Consider the following 22,819-nt stretch of genomic DNA (forward strand, 5'->3'; position numbering starts at 1 on the left):
TGACATTTTCAACCTCTCCCCTTACCGAGTCTGTAATACCTACATGTTTGAAGCAGACCACCATAGTTCCTGTGCCCAAGAATGCCATGGTAACCTTTCTAAATGACTATCGCCCCATAGCACTCACATCTGTAGCCATGAATTGCTTTGAAAGGCTGGTCATGGCTCATATCAACACCATCATTCCAGACACCCTGGACCGACTCCAATTCGCATACTGCCCCAACAGATCCACAGATGACACAATTTACATTGCACTCCACACTGCCCTTTCTCACCTGGAAAAAAGGAACACCTACGTGAGAATGCTGTTCATTGACTACAGCTCAGCGTTCAACAACATAGTGCCCTCCAAGCTCATCACTAAGATAAGGACCCTGGGATTAAACACCTCCCTCTGCAGCTGGATCCTGGACTTCCTGATGGGCCGCCCCCAGCTGGTGAGTGTAGGCAACAACACATACACCACACTGTTTGTCGACGACACGACGTTGGTAGGCCTGATCACCAATGACGATGAGAAAGCCTACAGGTAGGTCAGAGACCTGGCATTGTGGTGCCAGGACAACAACCACTCCCTCAATGTCAGCAAGAAAAAGGAGCTGATCGTGGAATACAGGAAACGGAGGGCCTAGCACTCCAACATCCACATCAACAGGGTTGTAGTGGAGCAGGTTGAGAGCTTCAAGTTCCTCTGTGTTCACATCACTAAGGAATTATCAAGGTCCACACACACCAACACAGTCGTGAAGAGGTCACGACAACGCCTTTTCACTCTCAGGATGCTGAAATGATTTGGCATGGGCCCTCAGATCCTAATAAAGCTCTACAGCTGCACCATTTAGAGCATCTTGACTGGCTGCTTCACCGCTTGGTATGGCAACTGCTTGGCATCCGACCGCAAGGTGCTACAGAGGGTAATGCGTACGGCCCAGTACATCACTGGGGCCGAGCTCCCTGTCATCCAGGACCTCTACACCAGGCAGTGTCAGAGGAAGGCCCCTAAAAATTGCCAAAGACTCCAGCCACCCAAGACTGTTCTCTCTGCTACCGCACGGCAAGCGGTACCGATGCACCAACTCTGGAACCAACAGGACCCTGAACAGCTTCTAACCCCAAGCCATAAGACTGCTAATGGTTAGTCCGGGTAGCTATTGGTTAACTATTTAACTCTGCATTGACCCTTTTTGCACTAATTATTTTGACTCATCACATACGCTGCTGTTACTGTTTATTATCTATCCTGTTGCCTAGTCACTTTATCCTACCTATATGTACATAACTACCTCAATTGCCTTGTACCCCTGCACATTGACTCTGTACTGGTACCCAGTGTATGTAGCCAAGTTGTCGTTACTCATTGTGCATTTATTCCTTGTGTTATTGTTTTTCTATTATTTATCTTTATTCTCTTTGCATTGTTGGGAAGGGCCCGTAAGTAAGCATTTCACTGTTAGTCTATGCCAGTTGTATACGAAGCATGTGACAAATAACATTTGATTAGATTTGAGGAGCCCAAATTTTCTATAACATTAGGCTAATGTTGAGACATAAACCAATCGTAATTCGACATATTGAAAATGTTTTTATTTGTCCACTTACAATAAATTAATATAAACCTTTCAAGGAAACATTGTGATGCAATTTGGTGTAAGATCAAACATTTAAGAAAAGCACAAACAATAAGTTTAAACATGTCACAAACAGACCAGCGGGTACGAGAATGCTTTATCTACACAAAACATCCTAGAACAGGTTACTTAAAGGTTCATTTTCTTGTCTTATAAATGTTACTACCCCCATTTTACACGTGGCCAACACATGCAGATGAGTCTGATTATGTAGAAATGTGTTTGTTTGTTTCTTTTTCACTCTTCTTTCTTAAAGGCCCAGTGCAGTCAAAAACGTGATTCTCCTGTATTTTATATATATATTCCACACTATGAGGTTGCATTCATACTGTGAAATTGTGAAAATTATGATAATTACCTATTAGTGTAAGGGCTGTTTGAAAAGACTGCATGACATTTCAGCCTGTTTTGGTAGGAAGGAGTTTTGGACTTCCTGGTGACATCACCAGGCGGTAAATTAAGTAATAGACAAATAAGAAAGAGTTCCAAGTTTCTCTGCCAATAACAGCAAATGCTCAGCTTTCCCCTCCCAATCAGACCACTCCCAGACATTCCTATGCACTCTATGCACTTCCCAGCATAGATGTAAAAACAAACCTTAGATTGCTGGGCCTATATATATACCAATTAGAATGCATGCCCAGTACATTTCTTCATAGTAGCCTATGCTAGTGTGGATATTAGAACAGAGTCAGAGTCTACATGACAGTCCTTAAACCATTTCCATTCTCTTAAATCCATAAGGAGAAGTGAACGAGTGTGCATTTCAGGAAAGAGGCAGCAGAAGAAAAACAGGCTATTTCAGGGGTCAAAGACACTGCACTGCGCATGCGTCAGACCTATTCAAACATGCAGTACATGTGGCATTTAGAAATCTGATTCCCAACTGAATTTATAGCATAACACAGCTTCATCTGAACAATTTAGAAAACAAATAAATTCACTGACATGATATCTTACTTTCCTACAGCGTGCAACAGCCACACCTAATGAAAAACACAAAACGACAAGGATTTTTGGCCAAATAATTACAATATAATTATGAATAGGTGATATAATAAATGTTTTTGAAAATGGACGTTAAGAGAAAGAGACATTCTGAGACGCAGGTAAATTAGCCTATTTCTCGAGTCCACTTCACCACATTTACAAGCCAATGTCATCTGTGTTTTAATGATGATATGTGAACACAACTCAGACTCCAGTCTGGCCATTCTATTTCCTTGTTATTCTCATGAAGTACTTTGAGTCCTGAGTAGTCTTCACACAGGTATTTCTTAAAATGGCGGGGTACAGCAAAAAGCAAAACAAAGGGGGTAATCTTCAAACGTCATTAAGTGAAACTCATGGACACTGTGTGCTCGAGCGCTTTGCGTCGCAGTGAGGCGATGCTTGTCCCTCTCCACATGTCACTGTCCGGAGAGCTACACAGCTGTGGCGAGCCTGACACGTTCGTTGGACCAGAGATGGAGGCGGGCATCCCGGGGAATGGGGGCTGGTAGAGGTGGGACTGCAGGCCTGAGCCGTTGGAGGAGAGGCCGTTGGAGAGGCCCATGGAGTTGTGCTGCGGGCCGGCTCCGAGGCTGCACTGGGAAAGGGACTGGGCCATCGCCTGCTGGCGGCCAAGGGCAGGGGGGAGCTGGAGCTGGGTCACCCCGTGCATCCCCGTGGCCCAGTGGGAGTCGTTGGCGTGGAAGGAGCACAGGCTGTTCTCCATGGCGGCCGCAGCAGAGAACTGAGGCAGGCCGTGCGTTGGTAGCAGAGTGCCAGGGGCGCGGAAGACGTTGGTGGTCTTCTTACGCTTCTTCCACTTGGCGCGGCGGTTCTGGAACCACACCTGGAGAGAAAAGGAAAGAGAGCGTGAGATAGGTTAGGCTACATAACACATTTAAAACATATAGCATTTATTCTTATAGGCTAAACTTGGAGAGGGAAGATAGACTGATATCCAGAAGTCTTACAAATTACTATATTTGTTTTTAACATTTTATTTCATCAGAGACTAAACCTGGATAAATAAGGTAACATTTCAAAAATAAACATTAGAAATTGGTCCTCATGTTCTTTAATATTCTTTAATATTGTAATGAACCTTGCCTAGGGGTTAACCCTTATTGGAGCAGTGATAAGCAATAGTTAGCAGTGGTTGCGGATTCGAGACCTGCAAGGGGCGTTACACTGAATCTTGTCTAGGTAGGCATCCCATATTGGAGCAGTGGCCAGCAGGTATGCCTATGGGCCGGGTTCGAGACCCACACTTCGCAATTATCGCTACAATAAATTGCCTGAGTCATCATCGAAATAAATAGTAATTGCATAGGATCTCTGTGGTCTATGGACCGTTTAAATTAAATCCATTACTATAACACGGAATTCGTTTCTTAAAACAATGTTCTAAACCAACGTTGCACCGAAGCAGCGGTTGGCGTTAAGAGTGGTTAAAACTGTATTTACGTAATAAAAATACTCATAAATCAGTGGTTTAAATAATTGTTAAAACTCTGTAAAAACACACACACGCAGGTTACTTGAAGGGTCTCATGGATAGAGCTTTATAAAGATTTAATCGCTATTCCAGGCATGATTAATGTGTTCACGGGTCCGAGATTCTGTGCCGCTGTATTAAATCTAAAATCTCGCTCTCATTCCCTTCAGCCAGCCGTGAAACGCCGAGCGAATCCATTACACTCGAGGGGAAAGAAAATGCAATTTCTCATTCCATTAACAAAGTACAATATAGTCTCGCACAGCGTCCTATTAAGACGTAGCTGATAGACCATTCCAGAGGACAGCAACAAATAGGCGCGCGAAGTTACACTGCAGATCTAATGCGCTGTTTGCAGAAATGTAGGTTTAGATATCAGATAGGCCTGCTTACCTACTGCTTTAGTGTTTGTGCATAATATAAAAACGACTTAATTATAGCCATCACTAATGGTATACTTTATTGCAATGAGGGTAATTTGCATGAATTTCACATCACTGGTTAATAATCCGTTAACTTATGAATAAGACTGAAATAGGTTGATAATAATGTGTTTGGTTTTACTATAGTGTCTTAGAAATCCAGCATACATCGACGTAATTAAACACATCAAATAAAATGTTTTTATGTTATAGGCCTAGACTATGCCATTCTAAATTAATAAAATATGTATGACGTTTTTGACGCACTAAAAGTATAGGCTAGAGACAGAAACGAATGTATATATTCAAATTGATAACATGCAGGCATCCCTGTAGGTTACACGTATAAATGTTTCCTAAAACATTATGGCACAGTGCATAACCTATGGAAAATGTCATTATTTCTCTGTGACGTTAAATGTGCATTTCGATTTGTATGTAAGCCCTCCTGTGGCTCAGTTGGTAGAGCATGGCGCTTGCAACGCCAGGGTTGTGGGGTCGATTTCCACGGGGGGCCAGTATGAAAAATGTATACATTCACCAACTGTAAGTCGCTCTGGATAAGATCGTCTGCTAAATGACTAAAATGTATGTCGCTAGGCCTAAATACAAACAGCGCTTCTGTACATTTGCACTATAGGCCCTACAGTTGTGTGGTATACACTGTTTTACTGAATGAGAAGAAAGTTCCAAGGCATCGTTTTCCTTTCAAGATTAACTGTCCCCCATTATTTCAGGAATAGCCTACTATAGACTGCCACAAATGAGTTTTGTTTTACAACGAGAAATCGCTTGACTGCAGCTTTTCCTGGGAGCGTCAACAACAAATATTGTTTAGAAAATAATCGAGTAAATATTATAAATCATAAAATAGCATGTTTCTTATTCAATTAAACCCATTTCAACTGGATTGTTTACAAAGAATAGCGCTGTCATTGGTAGAACTGTGGTTTGGCATGATATTAGTCGTGGTGCATACGCTGGGCAACAGAAAGCGTTCGGGAGGTGCACCAGCACCATGGACAGCGCTCCTGACCCTGATGTGCCTTTCAACTTTTCAATCACCTGCCCCTTAGCCTATAACATAACGAAATCAATGTTATTGTGTATCAGTTCTTCTTTTTATATTGCTTATTAGCAGAATAAGTTTACTTGTTTTCTTATATGGGTGCAACATTTGCTTGGATACATGTTCATACATATTGGACAATTTGTTATTCTGCTCATTGCGTTATTGACATTTTGTATTGCCTAGTTCTAACCATTTAAAATAAATATATAGCAAGGCTAAATCATTTTTTAAAATGTTGATGGGCTATTAAAATGTCATATCAAAGGCCTTCTATTGGCTATATCAAAGGGTTAATTGCATAGTTAGGCTAATATACACATTTTGTAAAACCAATACATTTGTATATCATTTTGGCTTATTCGTTTTAGAAATATATAAAACATATGTTTGTATGAGTAGCCTAATCATTATGTGATTCAACATGTTTATGATATCAATTTAACAGGAAATTTTGGGGGTAAATGTAACCTAAAGAAACATTAATACTCAGGACACAATTTACCTGCACACGGGATTCGGTGAGGCCGACCCTCAGCGCCAGCTCCTCACGCATAAAGATGTCCGGGTAGTGGGTCTTGGCGAAGCTCCGTTCCAGCTCGTTCAGCTGAGCCGGGGTGAAGCGTGTTCGATGCCGCTTCTGTTTCTGCTGGTTGGCAGTCTGACTAGAGTTTTGCTGCTGTTGCTGCTGCTGTTTCTCAGTGTCCTTACTGTTTACCGGCATGCCCGGCGGGTTGGATCCACCTGTGATGATTTCGTCCCCGGGCAGCAAGGTGGTCCCCTCCACGGTGTCCTGGCCAGGGGCCATGTCTCCCTGGTCCACCACCCCGCCACCCAACCGGCACTTCATCGGGTCTCGGTGCCCCAGCAGCTCCGCAGCATCCTTCATCCCTGCGGAGGGGGAGTGTGGGGGGGAGAAAGAGAGAGATGGCAACACAGTTAGCGCTGCAGAGAACAACTCTGAGACCCTTGAGTGAGGGATGAAACACAATCAGAAGTTACTGAAATGATGCATTTGAAGAACGATCTTACATTTGTCTATGTAGGTTAGAATTTTAATTCCCTGGTGTGAAATGTAAAATGTTGTTTGTCAAATTACAGGCAATTGTTATTCATACGAGTCCTCTTAAAGTGTTACAAATATAATCCATCCTCTGCTTGACTCAAAAATTCAATATAATCAACATCAACATTTCAGAATTTACACATCAAATTAAGGCAGGACTGAAACAAATAGTTTTTGACACAATTCGTTTACGCATGCAACGGGCTGACATCAAAGACAAATGGGTCAATTTAATTTCATAACGTTGTTAGATTAGAAATTGCTCCAGCTTACAGTATAGTTGAAGACCGGAGTTTGGCGATGATAACTCACCGAGCCGAGCATCCAGGAGATCTGTGTGAGAGAGCATTGCGCACCGCTCCAGTGCGAAATATGGTCCACCTTACAAATGTGGTCTACCTCACAACTTTAAATATATATTTTTTAAGTAGGCTTTATATCCTCCAAATGAAAGAAAATTCTATTTGTGCTCAAAAAGGAGGTCCCTTGCATTATAATGTCCTTTAGAGCGATGGGGAGGCACTTAATAGTTGAAAGAACCCATGAGCTTCTTCATATAAGAGCCAATCAGAATAGAACTCTGGAAATGTCAGCGCCACGACCCCCTATCGCCAGCCACTCACACACATCCACGCCCTAGCAGCAACTATTTCCCGTCATGTTCTGCACTGATTCATTCGTTTTTTATCCTTCTAGTTTACCTTTTAGAACGACTTTATCTATAAACTACCACAAACCACCCTTAATAGCTTTAACCCCGAATTACTCGGATATTTGTTTTGAAATTGCACATAATTGAAACGTGTCCATAGGTCTATTATTGCAGTTCATCATAATAACAGAGTAACAACACAACAGATAACACATACTTTTGTTGAAGAGAAGGGATATGAACCCAATTGGATTGAAGTATAGCCTATAGTAGACTTTTACAGACTACTCTTTAAATCAGCCATGTAATTTCAAAGCTGTCACAATTTGGGTAATTTTAATAGGTTCCTTCCCTGAATCAACCAACAACAAAGTTTAGATTATAATTCAATCGCAGTCATTTTCAAGACCATTAGGGATTAGGCATTTGTGTAATTAGAGATGAATCTACACGCTTTCATCACTGTTATTAGAGTAAAATCAGAGTGAATTTGTACTAATTTATCTGTTGAGACGGCGCTGTCAGGAGAAAGGGGGGTTTATTGTAAATTGTAGCTGAGGAGATAAGCAGCACGTCTGTGTTTCCGTCCATGCTGGTTTAACATGCGCTACAAAGACCCCTCTCTCCCTCTATCCTAAATAAAAAATAATATTCCCGCAAGGCATGTGGTTGGTGAAAACAAATCGTCGAAATAAATAAATGGGAAGAGATGGATTTAAGTGCAGTTACTGGTCGGCTGCTTTATCTCGATCTACATTTCATCAACACCGGAGCAATTCATGTTATTTATTTCGCTCAAACAAAACCTGACGTAAATAATTTAGCTCATTAAGCTTACCATGAATTTGACAGTAATTTACAGGTAGCTCGGTGACAAGTAAAATTGTGTTCAATATTACAGTACACCTACTGTAATATAAATGCGGTATCAAAGCAAGTACTGTGTAATGACACACAGTAGCCTACACTAAAATTGATAGTATTGTACTGTAAAGAAAAGTTAATACTACCTTAATCGGAATGAATTAACTAATTAATGGATGAACTAATGAAAATGTGGTGTTTTAGATCACTTGCACTTCTAGAGGCCTTAACAAAGGCTTCCAAACTGGCAGCAACTACGGGGCAAAACAGAGCCAAAGGACATGGCAAAATGCTCAAACATTTAAGGTTAAACCTTAAATGTTTAAATTACAGTGGGTGTACTGTAAAAAAGACTCGCTGCCACTCCAATCTGTCCCTTATACATTTTAAATTGATGGGGCACTACAGCCACATAGGAGTTAAATTGGTACAGCAACAAATATAGCTTCTTCCAAGGCACATCTCAAAATATGTTAGTCAGAAACAACAATAGCATGTGCCCACTAGTGGTCAGGTTTTTGGCGCTCCAAAGATGCTGTATTCTGTGGGGTGGATTCTGTGGGGTGGAATTACAGTACCATTCGAAATACAGCAATTTCCCACAATGCACCATAATTTACAGTATGCTGCAGTAAAACGTTTCAGAGTCTTTTATTGTTGATAATACCTAAAATTACCGTAAAAATTACAGTTTTCTGTTACAGTGCAGCCTATATTGGAGAGAAGGGGCTTTGGCAGCTCAGCTGTCGGGGTTAGTTGTGTGAATAGACCACCGCCGCCGGGACTAAATGGCTTCTTTACAGACGCACAAAGGAGGCGTCCGAGCGAGAACCCTCACTGCTCGGCCCCTTTCTCCCCCTCTCCGGGATGACACCGGCTCAACTCATCTTTTATGCTGCGGCAATCTGTTAACAAGACCGGCACTGGTGGCATCAGCCAGATGTATACGGATGGGGTCGGCAAAGCATGGAAACTCAGGGGAAAAGGTATGGTGGTCCATTTAATGGTAAGATATAAAGATAGCCTATAAGAAGAAGAAAAAATCTGAGAATCAGGAACACACAGAGAGGAATTTCGATGCAACTGTCTGCAGGATTGGGAGAGATAAATCACACGGTGGGAAGCGGTGGATCCTCCATGTGAGAGAGTCTGGAGGAGAGCTGGGCGGTCTGTAGGCTACACTATCAGAGTTTGCTCCTTATCATTATCAATTAATCTACAGCATGAGCGAGGACTTTCTATAACACATGCCCTTATTGGAAAACGGTGTAAATGGAATTATTTGTAATTGTGTCTAGGCCTACTGTAATTTGTGGTACTGTATTGAAAAAATAAGTAATATGATGCTGTTTGCACCACACAAAAAAAAAAATAAAATATATATATATATATATATATATATATATATATATATATAAAGTGTTCTCTGACAATCAAATTTAGTCAGATGACAAAAACTGATTTCCTCTCTGCAAAGGCATGCCTAGCTCTCTCCATAGCTTTACAAAAACCCGCAAAAAGGTTCTGTCTGCAAGTAAAATATGGGCCGATTTGCCTAATGGCTTGATAAATTCTCCCTATTTCGCTATAAGGCCCCAGCAATCCCTGCATACTTGCCTTTGTCTTTCGCACTGAAAGATATAGAACCGAACTTTTTTTCTGGTAGGCTATACCCAATTTCACAAGCTTATTGAATTCTGCATTTGAAAATGATGACAAAGAAAAACGTGCATGCAAATATTCGATGCCATGGTAGTTAAATTAATTTAATCAAAGTAGTAAGCATCTAAGCCTTTGAAGACATGTCTGTGAGAACTGCTACAAGGCGAAGAAACATTGGCTACATCAGAGGAAATCATCAACATTTCACACGCAAACATGTCACGATCATTACAAATAGCAATAACAACAATAATGTAATAATAATAATACGAAAATAATAATAATAATAATAATAATAATAATAATAATAATAATAATAATAATACGAAATAACAAATAAAAATATGTTCCAACTACAGGCCTGGCAAATGATGGAATTTGTGTTTATAAGCCATAACATTATTATTATTATTATTATTATTATTTTATTATTATTATTATTATTATTATTATTATTATAAGTAGGCCTATTATTATTAGTAGTATTAGTAGTAGTATTAATCACCAAAATGTTGTTTTTGTTACAAGATAATAGCCTAAAAATATGAATAGTTTAGTTTTATTCCAATATACCTTCTCCATAAATTGTCCAATGCGTTGTTATGGCTGTAATAAATATAAGAACCTGATAAAAGTGGGTTTACATCTCATTCAGCCTTTGTAACTGGACCACATCAATCTTCCACAGTGAAAATGCTCTCTCACACACACAATCGTCCCTGTTTAATGCAGCGCATCTGAGGGTGGAATGGATGTTTACACGCGTCCTGCGGATGAGAAGACACTTTTTAATGGAAGCGCACCAAAAACAAATGCAATTCTGTTAAGCAATTTCAGATCAAGAATTCGGTGTCCTCCCTACTCAGATTCTTTGTAATTGACTGCGTTGCGAGTTCTGTCATTTCAGCCATTGTTCAATTTACCCAGATTCAGATGAACTCGTGGATACCATTTTTATGTCACTGCAATGAAGGAAGTTAGTGGTAGTTTCGCGAGCCAATGCTAACTAACGTTAGCGCATTGACTGGAAGTCTACCGGTATGGTAGAATACAGTGAGCTCCAAAGGTTTTGGGACAGTGACACATGTGGATGTATCATTTCCCATCCAAAGTGCTGGGGTACAGAGCCAAAACAACAAAAAATGTCCAAATACTTTTGGAACTCACTGTATGCTACCATACCTGCAGACTTCCAGTCATTGCTCTAATGCTAGTTAGCATTGACTCACGAAACTACCGCTAACATCCTTCATATCATTTAAAATCTCTGAGGTTAAAGTGCAGACTGTCAGCTTTAATTTGAGGGTATTTTCATCCATATCTGTTGAACCATTTAGAAATGGCAGCACTTTTTATACATAGTCCCCCCCATTTTATGGGACCCAAAATATTGGGACAAATTCACTTATATTAAAGTAGTCAAAAATTCAGTATTTGGTCCCATATTCCTAGCACGCAATGATCCAATTTGTATGTCCCTCTGGATAAGAGCGTCTGCTAAATGACATAAATGTAAATGTAAATGTATTACATCAAGCTTGTGACTCTACAAACTTGTTGGATGCATTTGCTGTTAAGGATGTGTTTCAGATTACTTTGTGCCCAATAGAAATGAATGGTAAATTATGTATTGTGTCATTTTGAAGTCACTTTTATTGTATACAAGAATATAATGTTTCTAAACACATCTACATTCATGATTATGGATAGTCCTTAAAAAATCATAAATAATGATGAGTGAGAAAGTTACAGATGCACAAATATCATACCCTCCAAGACATGCTAACCTCGCACCAAAACAATAACAGGGGAGGTTAGCATTTTTGAGGGGGGTATGATATTTGTCTATCTGTATCTTTCAAACTCATTATTATTCACGATTCATTCAGGATTATCCGTAATATGCTGTGAATATGGGACTAAATGCTAAACTTTGACTACTTTAATACACATAAGTTAATTTTCCCAATACTTTTAGGTCCCCTAAAATGGACTATGAACAAAAAGTGCTGTAATTTCTAAACGGTCCACCTGATATGGAAGAACATAATCTCAAATTAAAACTGACAGTCTGCACTTTAACCGCATAGTCAATGTATCATTTCAAATCCAAAGTGCTGGAGTCCAGAGCCAAAACAACAAAACTTGTGTCACTGTCCCAATACTTTTGGAGCTCACTGTATGCTAACTTGCGTTAGCGCATTGACTGGAAGCATTGCGACCATACCAGTAGACATCTAGTCTTTGCGCTAATGTTAGTTATGGCTCCTGAAACTACTGCTAACGTTCTTTATACTGCACGCAGAGACATAAAAATGATATCCAATCTGTCTGGGTAAGTAGAACAGGTGCCAGAATCTCGCAGAAAGCCTACCCATTTAAATCAGGGAATGGATATCCCTGGATAGAACTGCACACATGGAGTAGACTTTGAATACAATCTTTTATTATTTGGCCGATAATAGACGGTGTATTCTACCAGGATAGTTTTTTAAAACATGTTGTTAGTGTATGTGTTTGTGTGTGTGTGTGTGTGTGTGTTTGTGTGTGTTTGTGTGTGTGTGTGTGTGAATCCGCCTGGTATCTGTATTCACTCAATTACAGAAATCTAAACGGAAAATCGATCTTCCATCTGCAGAAATGGCAGCTTAACAAATTACATTATTGTTTTGTGCAGGTGACTTGGTGACAGTTGAGGGAATTAGACATAATACGTTTGTTGCATTTGAGCCCTGGAGAGAGAGAAAGGCTGAGAGTGGGGAGCCGTGAAGAGGAAGGCCTATCAGGAGGGCTCTACTCTGGGCCTCCCGTCCAGGCAGCACTGCCCACAGCATCTGATGCTCCAATTAGGCCCCTGCTCTCCACCTGGACTCCATTACAGCATGATATGGCGCACGGAAATATAACCATGGTTTCAAATAAAATAATCAGAATTGAAGAGCAATATCCGTAATGAGACGGATCGTGTGTGTGTCACGGAGTGATGGGACCGAATTAAGGCGGTAATGAGAGTTTGGAGGTGAGCGAAACAATTATCGAAATCTATAAGATCACTGTGTGAGTTGGATGTGGAATGCTGACGTACATGATTTTTGATTGTGTGTTTTCTGGGTTTACCATTCAATAACGTATTTGCTGCATTTTTATTGCCTATAGCCTACTTCATATTTATTGTATTTATTTAAAATAAATCGATAAAAAATGAAGACTAAAAGCAATTTTATCATACAATCTCTTATCTAACTGATGTGGTAAACGTTTTATATCCATGGAGGAGATAGTGTTAGTATTAACCTGGACTTGACCATAGTTATTATGGCCTGACATATCAAGTCCAATACACCAAGGCAAGGCCCGGTTAGTCAGGGCATTTGTGCAGTCCAATGTCTGATGTAGGCCTACTACACTGTAAACAGCAAGGCATTAGGCTACTTCTAGTAAGTTGAAGTCAAAGTAAATGAAAAGCAGGGGTTGGAACCAAAATTATTTTCCTTTTTTTTTTTAGATCTGAACATTTTACATTACATTTTAGTCATTTAGCAGACGCTCTTATCCAGAGCGACTTACAGGAGCAATTAGGGTTAAGTGCCTTGCTCAAGGGCACATTTACGTCATTTAGCAGACGCTCTTATCCAGAGCGACTCACAAATTGGTGCATTCACCCTATAGCCAGTGGGATAACCACTTTACAATTTTTATTTATTTATTTATTTATTTTTTTTGGGGGGTAGAAGGATTACTTTATCCTATCCCAGGTATTCCTTAAAGAGGTGGGGTTTCAAATGTCTCCGGAAGGTGGTGAGTGACTCCGCTGTCCTGGCGTCGTGAGGGAGCTTGTTCCACCATTGGGGTGCCAGAGCAGCGAACAGTTTTGACTGGGCTGAGCGGGAACTATGCTTCCGCAGAGGAAGGGGAGCCAGCAGGCCAGAGGTGGATGAACGCAATGCCCTCGTTTGGGTGTAGGGACTGATCAGAGCCCGAAGGTACAGAGGTGCCGTTCCCCTCACTGCTCCATAGGCAAGCACCATGGTCTTGTAACGGATGCAAGCTTCAACTGGAAGCCATTGGAGTGTGCGGAGGAGGGGGTGACGTGAGAGAACTTGGGAAGGTTGAACACCAGACGGGCTGCGGCGTTCTGGATGAGTTGTAGGGGTTTTAATGGCACAGGCAGGGAGGCCAGCCAACAGCGAGTTGCAGTAATCCAGACGGGAGATGACAAGTGCCTGGATTAGGACCTGTGCCGCTTCCTGTGTAAGGCAGGGTCGTACTCTCCGAATGTTGTAGAGCATGAACCTGCAGGAGCGGGTCACCGCCTTGATGTTAGCGGAGAACGACAGGGTGTTGTCCAGGGTCACGCCAAAGCTCTTCGCACTCTGGGAGGAGGACACAACGGAGTTGTCAACCGTGATGGCGAGATCATGGAACGGGCAGTCCTTCCCCGGGAGGAAGAGCAGCTCCGTCTTGCCAGGAGTTCAGCTTGAGGTGGTGATCCGTCATCCATACTGATATGTCTGCCAGACATGCAGAGATGCGATTCGCCACCTGGTTATCAGAAGGGGGGAAAGGAGAAGATTAGTTGTGTATCGTCAGCGTAGCAATGATAGGAGAGGCCATGTGAGGATATGACAGAGCCAAGTGACTTGGTGTATAGGGAGAAAAGGAGAGGGCCTAGAACTGAGCCCTGGGGGACACCAGTGGTGAGAGCACGTGGTGCGGAGACAGCTTCTCGCCACGCCACTTGGTAGGAGCGACCGGTCAGGTAGGACGCAATCCAGGAGTGAGCCGCGCCGGAGATGCCCAGCTCGGAGAGGGTGGAGAGGAGGATCTGATGGTTCACAGTATCAAAGGCAGCAGACAGGTCTAGAAGGACAAGAGCAGAGGAGAGAGAGTTAGCTTTAGCAGTGCGGAGAGCCTCCGTGACACAGAGAAGAGCAGTCTCAGTTGAATGACCAGTCCTGAAACCTGACTGGTTTGGATCAAGAAGGTCATTCTGAGAGAGATAGCAAGAGAGTTGGCTAAAGACGGCACGCTCAATAGTTTTGGAAAGAAAAGAAAGAAGGGATACTGGTCTGTAGTTGTTGACATCAGTGGGATCGAGTGTTGGTTTTTTTGAGAAGGGGAGCAACTCTCGCTCTCTTGAAGACGGAAGGGACATGGCCAGCGGTCAAGGATGAGTTGATCAGCGAGGTGAGGTAGGGGAGAAGGTCACCGGAGATGGTCTGGAGAAGAGAGGAGGGGATGGGGTCAAGCGGGCAGGTTGTTGGGCGGCCTGCAGTCACAAGTCGCAGGATTTTATCTGGAGAGAGAGGGGAGAAAGAAGTCAAAGCATAGGGTAGGGCAGTGTGAGTAGGACCAGCAGTGTCATTAGACTTAACAAACGAGGATCGGATGTCGTCAACCTTCTTTTCAAAGTGGTTGACGAAGTCATCCACAGAGAGAGAGGAGGGGGGAGGGGGGGAGGATTCAGGAGGGAGGAAAATGTGGCAAAGAGCTTCCTAGGGTTAGAGGCAGATGCTTGGCATTTAGAGTGGTAGAAAGTGGCCTTAGCAGCAGAAACAGATGAAGAAAATGTAGAGAGGAGGGAGTGAAAAGATGCCAGGTCGGCAGGGAGTTTAGTTTTCTTCCATTTCTGCTCCGCTGCCCGGAGCTCTGTTCTGTGAGCTCGCAATGAGTCATCAAGCCACGGAGCTGGAGGGGAGGACCGAGCCGGCCGGGAGGATAGGGGACACAGAGAGTCAAAGGATGCAGAAAGGGAGGAGAGGAGGGTTGAGGAGGCAGAATCAGGAGATTGGAGGGAGAAGGATTGAGCAGAGGGAAGAGATGATAGGATGGAAGAGGAGAGAGTAGTGGGAGAGAGAGAGCGAAGGTTGCGGCGGCGCATTACCATCTGTGTAGGGGCAGAGTGAGTAGTGTTGGAGGAGAGCGAGAGAGAAAAGGAAACAAAGTAGTGGTCGGAGACATGGAGGGGAGTTGCAGTGAGATTAGTAGAAGAGCAGCATCTAGTAAAGATAAGGTCAAGCGTATTGCCTGCCTTGTGAGTAGGGGGGACGGTGAGAGGGGGAGGTCAAAAGAGGAGAGGAGTGGAAAGAAGGAGGCAGAGAGAAATGAGTCAAATGTGGACATAGGGAGGTTGAAATCCCCCAAAACTGTGAGGGGTGAGCCATCCTCAGGAAAGGAACTTATCAAGGCGTCAAGCTCATTGATGAACTCTCCAAGGGAACCTGGAGGGCGATAGATGACAAGGATATTAAGCTTAAATGGGCTAGTGACTGTGACAGCATGGAATTCAAATGAGGAGATAGACAGGTGGGTTAGGGGAAAAATTGAGAATGTCCACTTGGGAGAGATGAGGATTCCTGTGCCACCACCCCTCTGACCAGATGCTCTCGGGGTATGCGAGAACAGAACCATACTTTTTTTCGTTCCATTCCACTGTTCCGACCAGCAAAATACATTTCTGAACCAGTTTGAAACAAAAATGTACAGTTTATATCATTCCTTTCTGTTCCTTTTTTTAAACATGTATCTCAACATTAAATTACTTCACCAATCATGCAATGAGGATAGAGCAGCTTGATATGGAGCTGGCAAGCTATAGCTCAGTGAGTTGATTACATGCGTTATGGAAAGACAATTGTAAGGCCCGAGATGCAACTGAAATGTTGTGGGTGAGGAGGGAGCGAGAGAGGGTGGAGGAGGAGGCTGGCTTGAAGTGCTGGGCGTCTTGTGATGACCTGCATTATTTGAATTAGGCCCACAGAATTATACCTATGGAGGAGCAGCTTCTATGGAGGAACTTTGAATGTCTTTGGCTTAGAGGTGGCTTAATGTTGGACCAGAGCTAGCTAGCTAGCTAACAAGCTTGATTTTTGATTGTGTGTTTTCTGGGGTTATTTTGTTTCAATCGCCTACATTTCCATTCAATAATTTCTAACAAGCTTGTGTGTGCAGAGCAGCACCAGAATAACAAAAATCCAATGTGAAAATCCAATGTGAAATGTGATAACTATAGTATCCCTAACTAGCATTGAAAAAGTTAATCCATTCTTCTCTAATTAAAAATCTCTCCCCCTATCTTCTGAATCACGCTTGTAATGTCAGTAGTAGTGATGTGCTGGTTGAATAAAGAGAAAACAATACCTTTAAAAAATCCATAAATTCTTGTGCAATTTATATGTATAGGATACATTGAGGTTTTCTTTCATTATTTTAGGCTATCTGGCATTAGTGCACAAGCCCAAGCTTTAGTGCTTAACTGTACTCGCACCAAATAGCCTAGAAGCCAATCACCAAATGAATTTGGGAATGAATGGGAAGAAAGAGTTAAAGTTGATCCAAGGAGGCAAAAAATGATAATTTCGGAGTATAATTCAATATGAGAAAAGCTGCGAAATGGAGATTTGAAAAGAAAGGGAAGGGAGGGCGAGAGAAGTAATATTTGGGAAACATTTGGTGAAGTGGTAAAAGACGATGATAGCAAATTTGACAGTCACGAGATGGGGACTTCAAATAGGCCTATGGCACATCAAGGGAACTGTAGCGTACTGTTCAGATGGGTTAAATGGAAACTGAAATCTGGACACTGACTGTAGGTCTATAACCTTTCACATAGCCGATATATTTACTCCTGCAGAATTAAGCATTTCTTGCAGTCAAATAATACACCAAATGTAGGCTACATTTTTACTCGGAACAGGAGCAGAGAAAAATGATTTATTTCTTTCAGCATCTCGAAAGAATGAGCAGTTAGATACCATCTGTAGAAGTGCTATCTTTATCAGCGTCATAAAAGCTGATACTATTTCAAGTATATAAAATAGGCCTATCCAAGCCGAACTGAAATCTTTTCAGAAACATGATGGGTCGTTTTCACAGCTTTCTTTTTCCTTACAACATGTCAAACTGATGTCATATAGAAATTCTGCACAGAAAATCCTACCCCTTTTTATAGAGGTATCGTATTATCACCCCGGTCCCTACGCGTCTTGCTCGGTGAAAGAAGCAGAGATGACCGAAAACTTTACCGATGTCAACTAGATTGAAGCATTCATTCTATCATTTATGACATTATTCTGGTGCGCAAGGGTTTATTTAGTCTTCTAGGACAACACATAATGACAGAAGAGAAGCTGCATGTATCTAATTATAGACAAGTTGACTAAACAAATAGCCTACCAAAATGTCGAAAATTATAAGCAGAAACATACACTATATAAACAAAACTATGTGGACACCCCATCAAATTAGTGGATTTGGCTATTTCAGCCACACCCTTTCTGATAGGTGTTTAAAATTGAGCACACAGCCATGCAATCTCCATAGACAAACATTGGCAGTAGAATGGCCTTACTGAAGAGCTCAGTGACTTTTAATGTGGCACTGTCATGGGATGCCACCTTTCCAACAAGTCAGTTCGTCAAATTTCTGCCCTGCTAGTGCTGCCCAGGTCAACTGTAAGTGCTGTTATTGTGAAGTGGAAACGTCTAGGAGAAGTGCCTAGCGCATAAAAATGGTCTGTCCTCGGTTGCAACACTCACTACCAAGTTCCAAACTGCCTCTGTCAGCACAAGAACTGTTCGTCGGGATCTTCATGAAATTGGTTTCCATGACAGAGCAGCTGCACACAAGCCTAAGATCACTATGTGCAATGCGAAGCATCGGCTGGAGTGGTGTAAAGCTCGCCGCCATTGGACTCTGGAGCAGTGGAAACGAGTTCTCTGGAGTGATGAATCATGCTTCACCATCTGGCAGTCCGACGGACGAATCTTGGATTGGCGGATGCCGGGAGAACGCTACCTGACCCAATGCATAGTGCCAACTGTAATGTTTGGTGGAGGAGGAATAATGGTCTGGGGCTGTTTTTCATGGTTCGGGCTAGGCCTCTTAGTTCCAGTGAAGGGAAATCTTAATGCTACAGCATACAATGACATTCTAGACGATTCTGTGCTTCCAACTTTGTGGCATCAGTTTGGGGAAGGCACTTTCCTGTTTCAGCATGACAATGCCCCCGTGCACAAAGCGAGGTTCCATACAGAAATGGTTTGTCGAGATCGGTGTGGAAGAACCTGAGTGGCCTGCACAGAGCCCTGACCTCAACCCCATCAAACACCTGTGAGATGAATTGGAACGCAGACTGCGAGCCAGGCCTAATCGCCCAACATCAGTGCCCGACCTCACTAATGCTCTTGCAGCAATGTTCCAACATCTTGTGGAAAGCCTTCCCAAAAGAGTGGAGGCTGTTATAGCAGCAAAGGGGGGACCAACTCCATATTAATGCTCATGGTTTTGGAATGAGATGTCCACATACTTTTGGTAATGTACTGTATCTAAACCAGGCACAAAAAAATAATCAAGTATTCAGTTGTCTCTGACTGTAGCCTACAGTGCATTTTCTATATTAGCAGATTAGTATCTGTTTAGGTCCCAGATTTTCACATTATCACATATAGTCGGGTGGTTGCTGACGGGTTGTTTGCAATTGCGGCTGGTGCGGTGAACAAACGGCTGACCCATGCACCACTAGTCCGTAGGCTACCACTTGTCAGTAGTGATGTTACATTTGATACATGAGCTCCGAGGCAGCGTCGGAATCGCTAAGCAGTTTACTTCGAAGCAGTGTGCCGATGAATGTATCACTTTATCAGAAGCACGTGATCAATGCCAACCAAAGCTTCCTTTTGTCGAACAACTATCTGATTGGTTAGGCATTTGTTTCGGTAGAAGACAAAAAAGGCTACCCTCTCACATCTGCTCCTACAACTCCCTCTACTGCTCATCCTGTGTCTCCTTGATCTGCCGCCACTCCCCCAGTACTCTCTTCCTCTCCCTCTCTCTCTCTCTGTGTGTGTGTGTGATTGTGTGGGCGGAGACAGGTGTGCTGGAGTCAGAGCAGATCCCCACCAGCTGCAACCTGTTCCATAATCAAGACCTCTACATATACTCAGTCCTGCCACTTCCACACTGCCAGATCGTAATCTCTGCTCAGTCAGTCTACGGTTCTAGCCGTGTGTTACTATTCAGATCCTGTTGTGCCTGTTTTCCTTGCCTGACACTGTTTTCCTCTCCGCTACAGTTCTGCCCGCTCTGACTCTCGTCCCTGTCTCCAGTCCCACGTCTCGTCATCCTGCTACTCTGTCCTGGATTCCCCACTCTACTACTCCCTTGGATTCCCCTCCAGACCTGCTCACCCTGTTTCAACCCCCCTCGCTCCAGCCGCAGCCTCCGCACCTGGTTTCCAGCAGTTTCCCCTGACCTGCACTCCATCTCCCCCGTGTCTCAATAAATACCTTGGTTACTTCATCCCAGTCTCCTCGTCTGAGTCTGCTCTTGGGTTCCCCTGTTCCACTCTGCGTAACTTACCCTGTGCCTATGCATCTATAATACTTAGGCTGTTTTAAATTATTTTGACCAGCAGGTACCACTAGTGTACACTGTTGATCAAAGCCTCAAGTAATGATCCTATTTTGGACACAATTGGCTGGAAACCCTCAATCCTTCAGGAAGCTTCATTTCCCCCTCTCTACTAGTCAGTAGGCTACAGCTATGCTTCGGAGGGGGAGGGACAGGTAGCCTACACACACACTGGTAAAGATTTTCAGCTAGCAGGCAGACACTGGAATACGTTTCTGATTGACAGAGGTAGGGCTTTGAATAGGCGCTTTGATGCATTTTTTGAAAAAAATGACCAGAACATAAAATAATATTGTTAACGGTTCCCATGCTTTTAAAATAACGGTTCTGTTCCAGAACAGTATAGATCACTTTTGTTCCCGGTTCAGATTCAGTAACTTGAAAAATTTAATTATTTTCCGGTTTTCGGTTCTGTTTCCTTAACCGGTTCCAACCCCTGATGAAAAGTCATTATTACTTAAAATGTTTATGTGGTACTGACTCAAACTAAATGAGAAGTCACATCAACTCTAAATGTTATATCTGTTTTTGCATGTACATTGATAGATTAAACTTATTCTACACAAAGATAAAAAACATACATTTTCCTAAATTAATCCAATCATTTAGTTAGATTTTTTGCACCCATTACCGAAATGGTTGTTCCAATTTAAATGGGTTAGGAAACCACACTGTTTTTAACTCTGGCAGTCATTATGAATGCAGGATACAAATTTCAATTGTTGGATATCTTCACTCTGGCTGGATTCCAATAGGCAGAATAATGTGACTTGCAGATAGGGTTACAAGACCATCTGGAAAATGTCCCATGTTTTCTAGAAATCCCAGTTGGAAGAATCCTGGAAATCCATTTTACCAGGATTTCTTGACAAATCAGGGAATTTTGGGAAAGTTACTGGAATTTTGCAACCCTGTTTGCAGGTCTGATGTGGCCTGTAAACCATGAGTTTTTCAGTTTCAATGACAGCACATTGGGGTTTAAAGTGACTGTTAGATACCATCTCAAGCAATATTACTGTACCTATATTGATATTTCAGTCCAAAGTATACAATATTTACTAACGCAATGGTTCTGGCCAGCCTCTGCCACCAGAGACACCAGTCAGCCTGCAAGTTCTAACCTATAGGCCTTATCCAAGGGTAAGATTCAAGCAGACAGTGAGGGAAAAAAGTATTTCATCCCCTGCTGATTTTGTACGTTTGCCCACTGACAAAGAAATTATCAGTCAATAATTTTAATGGTAGGTTTATTTGAACAGTGAGAGACAGAAAAACAAAACAAAAATCCAGAAAAACGCATGTCAAAAATGTTATAAATTGATTTGCTTTTTAATGAGGGAAATAAGTATTTGACCCCCTCTCAATCAGAAAGATTTCTGGCTCCCAGGTGTATTTTATACAGGTAACGAGCTGAGATTAGGAGCACACTCTTAAAGGGAGTGCTCCTAATCCAAGCTTGTTACCTGTATAAAAGACACCTGTCCACAGAAGCAATCAATCAATCAGATTCCAAACACTCAAACATGGCCAAGACCAAAGAGCTTTCCAAGGATGTCAGGGACAAGATTGTAGACCTACACAAGGCTGGAATGGCCTACAAGACCATCGCCAAGCAGCTTGTTGAAAAGGTAACAACAGTTGGTGCGATTATTCGCAAATGGAAGAAACACAAAATAACTGTCAATCTCCCTCGGCCTGGGGCTCCCTGCAAGATCTCACCTCGTGGAGTTGCAATGATCATGAGAATGGTGAGGAATCATCCCAGAACTACACGGGAGGATCTTGTCAATGATCTCAAGGCAGCTGGGACCATAGTCACCAAGAAAACAATTGGTAACACACTACGCCGTGAAGGACTGAAATCCTGCAGCGCCCGCAAGGTCCCCCTGCTCAAGAAAGCACATACAAAGGCCCGTCTGAAGTTTTCCAATGAACATCTGAATGATTCAGAGGAGAACTGGGTGAAAGTGTTGTGGTCAGATGAGACCAAAATCGAGCTCTTTGGCATCAACTCAACTCGTCGTGTTTGGAGGTGGAGGAATGCTGCCTATGACCCCAAGAACACCATCCCCACCGTCAAACATGGAGGTGGAAACATTATGCTTTGGGGTGTTTTTCTGCTAAGGGGACAGGACAACTTCACTGCATCAAAGGGACGATGGACGGGGCCATGTACCGTGAAATCTTGGGTGAGAACCTCCTTCCCTCAGCCAGGGCATTGAAAAAGGGTCATGGATGGGTATTCCAGCATGACAATGACCCAAAACACACGGCCAAGGCAACAAAGGAGTGGCTCAAGAAGAAGCACATTAAGGTCCTGGAGTGGCCTAGCCAGTCTCCAGACCTTAATCCCATAGAACATCTGTGGAGGGAGCTGAAGGTTCGAGTTGCCAAACGTCAGGCTTGAAACATTAATGACTTGGAGAAGATCTGCAAAGAGGAGTGGGACAAAATCCCTCCTGAGATGTGTGCAAAGCTGGTGGCCAACTACAAGAAACGTCTGACTTCTGTGATTGCCAACAAGGGTTTTGCCACCAAGTACTAAGTCATGTTTTGCA

The 22,819-nt window shown here is 42.6% G+C and overlaps 1 protein-coding gene across 2 annotated transcripts; it reads right to left on the reverse strand.

The window, feature by feature from the left end:
• Positions 1–2,067: 2,067 nt before the first annotated feature.
• Positions 2,068–7,208, reverse strand: otpb (orthopedia homeobox b). Of its 2 annotated transcripts, none has more exons than XM_041899907.1 (3): positions 6,986–7,208; positions 6,113–6,498; positions 2,068–3,468 (listed from the first exon to the last, which is right to left on the reverse strand). In XM_041899907.1, the coding sequence occupies exons 1-3, from the start codon at positions 7,020–7,022 to the stop codon at positions 2,965–2,967; spliced, it is 927 nt and encodes a 308-aa protein (XP_041755841.1). In that variant the 5' UTR covers positions 7,023–7,208; the 3' UTR covers positions 2,068–2,964. The 2 variants fall into 2 exon arrangements, with proteins under 2 accessions (XP_041755841.1, XP_041755840.1); XM_041899906.1 differs by having other exon boundaries at positions 6,947–7,208.
• Between the last annotated feature and the right edge of the window lie 15,611 nt (positions 7,209–22,819).

This window comes from Coregonus clupeaformis, chromosome 16 (genome assembly GCF_020615455.1).
Source record: "Coregonus clupeaformis isolate EN_2021a chromosome 16, ASM2061545v1, whole genome shotgun sequence".
Classification (NCBI taxonomy): domain Eukaryota; kingdom Metazoa; phylum Chordata; class Actinopteri; order Salmoniformes; family Salmonidae; genus Coregonus; species Coregonus clupeaformis.